Here is a 3,403-nt window from a genome sequence, read left to right as displayed (position 1 = left end):
GCCGACGTCATCGAGCTCGGCTTGCCCTTCTCTGACCCCTCTGCCGACGGGCCAGTGATTCAGGCATCCGCTGCGCGTGCGTTGGCTGCTGGCGCGACCACGGACACCGTGCTGTCGATGCTGAAGGAGGTGACGCCGGAGCTGTCCTGCCCCGTGGTCATCTTCTCTTACTTCAACCCCATTGTGCGCTGTGGGACGGGATGTTTCGCCGCGGCTGCCAAAGAAGCCGGTGTCAAAGGTAATTAACATGTTAAATATTTTAACTGATGTTGACAATTAACACAACAGATTTGCTAATTCGCACTTGTTACATTGCATGTACTCCAGGCATTATCATTCCCGACCTTCCATACGAGGAGATGCATGCTTTCAGGAAAAAAGCCATCAAGAACGATCTGGAGCTGGTACGTGCATGTCCTCATGAAAAATTAATGCCATGTTAACAGAGCTCAGGATTAAGCCAGTCCTTAAACAAGTTATTATGGTTTTTCAATAAATGATTGTAGATCCTCCTTACAACGCCAGCTACACCATTAGAGAGGATGAAAGAAATCACAAAAGCTTCAGAAGGGTTTGTTTACCTTGTAAGTGCAGAACACATGCATAAAATCCTAACTTCTTATTCCAATTCTGGCTTTGTGATCAATTTCAGAATGAACACTCTATCCCCTAATTAACTAATTTGCGTCATGCAGGTAAGTGTCGTTGGAGTTACAGGAGCCCGGGCAACCGTAAACCCGCGTGTCAAGGATCTTCTTCAGGAGATTAGACAGGTTTGTAGAAACAAATTATTAAAACCATCGATTCTTTTCTCTTAACCAGTAAAGAAATAAATTTCCCACCTTGTATGCTAAAAGTATCATCTGTCAAATATCTTTCGTAATTGCTCGCAGGTCACAAACAAAGCAGTGGCGGTTGGCTTTGGCATATCGACCCCGGAACATGTTAGCCAGGTAGATAACACATCGAAAAATTCACCAAAAAATTGTGACCTTGGTTCAAAAATCTCAATAAGATTATTACATTGCTGACCTCCACTTATGAATGGACACAGATTGCCGAGTGGGGTTCAGATGGAGTGATCATTGGTAGTGCAATGGTGAAACAGTTGGGTGAAGCAAATTCTCCAAGAGAAGGATTAAAGAGGCTAGAAGTATATGCCAAGAGTTTGAAGAATGCACTCCCATGATATGCAATTAACATGGTTAATTATTTAGGGTGGCAAGCCAGCATGGTGGTCAAAATTTAAATCAGTAGAAGGGTAGAAGGTATTTGCAATTTTTATGTCGCAAAAAGAGACTAGTGTTTACCTTTATAGTTAGTGTTTGCATATGCTTTTGTTCGTTGTTGTGTTAACTTGGGAGTGTTAATATCAAGTGAGTGAAGTAATTACATTGTCAACCTCCACTCATTGGTGGACATAGATTACCAAGTGGGATGTAGATGGAGTGGTCATTGGTAGTGTAATGGTTAAACAGTTAAGGTGAAGTGGCTTCTCCAAGAGAAAGGTTGAAGAGGCTAGAGGACTTCGCGGAGCATCAGGGATGCACTATAATGATATGTAATAGCATAGGTCATTCCCTAGATCACCATGATATGTGGAAATAAAGGCAGTGAATTGTTCTTAGTTTGTGCTCAAGTATGAAAGGGTAGAAGCAACATAGTTACCTGTTGTTTTTGTATGACAAGAACACCAACAGGTAACATGTCGATGACCTGATCACGACACGTGACACCACCTACCACCTACGCTACTACCCCGACGCTGCTTCCTCATCGTACGACTACTAACCGGGAGCCGCACCCTATTAGAAGAACACGAGCAAGATAATTTTGTCAGGGATAATGGTATCATCGCCTCCTCCGAAGCACAACTTAGAAGGGACTTTTTTCATTGATAGAGGTGATCCACCTACCCAAAAAATCAACGGCGAGTTTTCGGAAGAGATGCATCCACACTCCCTGCAAGGTGAAGTACATCTCCACACTCCAACACAAGATATTGCCACACATGTGGTGAATACTCCAGACTCATTGTTGGGGACAACTGCAATGGGGGTGGAAGACAAAGAACAACATAGTTCACCTTTTAAAAGGCTTCACAAAGTCCCAGGGCCTCCACCCCCTCCCATGGCAAGCATTATTGAAGAACATACCTCCACCATAGTCCATGAAGGGAATAAGATTGCGGCTGCATCAGCTGATGAGCAAATTCCACATGCTCCTGAAGCAAATGAGCAGCCCACTGAAAATGTCAATGTAAATAAGAATGCACCGGGCAATGCCTCTGTTATTGAAGAATCTGCACAAGAGGCTGGGGATGATGAATAAACTGCCAATCCAACTCAAATGTCGTGGCCCTGACTCAAGATGCCTGAATGCGACAAACTAGACCGTGAACTGACTCTCTTCAACAGGCCAATTGTGAACCCTGTGTCGCGGCTGCCTCATCTTTGTGGTCCTGGCTAAAAAGGGCCTTACTGGTTCAACGAGCGAAGAGTTGCTCATACTCTAAGGTTCTTCGAGTCTGATTACAATCCACATTATGCCTTGGAAATCACTTCAGGTCACTTCTGGAACCATCATCAGCGCCAATACTATTCATGTGCGTTATATAATCATTACAAAGTTTTTGCTCATTGTCATATCTCCATTGGTGCTCGTTGCCTGAATTCATTGAGGCCTCCATGTTATCTTTTGCGTCACATGTAGCTTCCTCCTACTTATAATGCATCTGAGTTCCTATAATGTAATAACTATGCTATGAACTGATCTATGTTTATCAGCTCTGCTGACATTCATGATTCCACACGTACCTCACCTACCATTAATTGCTAACATCGATCTCACCTGCTAACACAAACAAAATTCATATACATGAGCCAAAATAAGTAACAAACATGCCAGCCCAATGTACAGAGCCAACAACGTAAGACCAAAACAAGCCACCCTCGGCTTCCTTTGCTGGAGCCGAACTCTAAGCTGAGCAAGAGGTGCCAATTTCTGGCTTTTGTTGGCCGAGTCGAGCTCCGCAGCAACCACCTGCATGACAGAGAGGTGCAGGACCTCTGCCACAAGCACTTCGGCCCGCTGTCGTGCTCTCCAACAAGGAGGCGGGAGGAGGAAGAAAGCGTGATGTGGAGGCGGCTCTGGCCACGACGGGAGCAGACAGAAGTGGTGGTGGCGCTGATTGAAGGGGAGGGGACCAGAAGGGCACACATGATGGTTGCTCTTGTGGGGAAAAGGATGGGAATGGCTGGAGTGAAGGAAAAAAAAAGGAGAAGAGAAACAAAAGAAAAGAAATGGCAACCAATGAACGAGTGGTCCCATACGAAGGTAGGACCTATGTAACTTTTTATAATATGTTTTAGAGTCTACGACAGTGTGAAGATGTAGAATTTAG

At 44.5% G+C, this 3,403-nt stretch overlaps 1 protein-coding gene across 1 annotated transcript; it reads left to right on the top strand.

The window, feature by feature from the left end:
• The first annotated feature begins 6 nt into the window (after window positions 1-6).
• Window positions 7-1,189, top strand: LOC119344898 (indole-3-glycerol phosphate lyase, chloroplastic-like). Its single transcript, XM_037615190.1, has 6 exons — window positions 7-238; window positions 328-404; window positions 507-584; window positions 696-773; window positions 894-953; window positions 1,055-1,189. The coding sequence occupies exons 1-6, from the start codon at window positions 118-120 to the stop codon at window positions 1,187-1,189; spliced, it is 549 nt and encodes a 182-aa protein (XP_037471087.1). The 5' UTR covers window positions 7-117.
• Window positions 1,190-3,403: the final 2,214 nt, after the last annotated feature.

This window comes from Triticum dicoccoides, unplaced genomic scaffold (genome assembly GCF_002162155.2).
Source record: "Triticum dicoccoides isolate Atlit2015 ecotype Zavitan unplaced genomic scaffold, WEW_v2.0 scaffold19141, whole genome shotgun sequence".
NCBI classification, from domain to species: Eukaryota; Viridiplantae; Streptophyta; class Magnoliopsida; order Poales; family Poaceae; genus Triticum; species Triticum dicoccoides.
The sequence above is the reverse complement of the archived record's forward strand: the minus strand, read 5'-3'. Positions and strand labels throughout refer to the sequence as shown.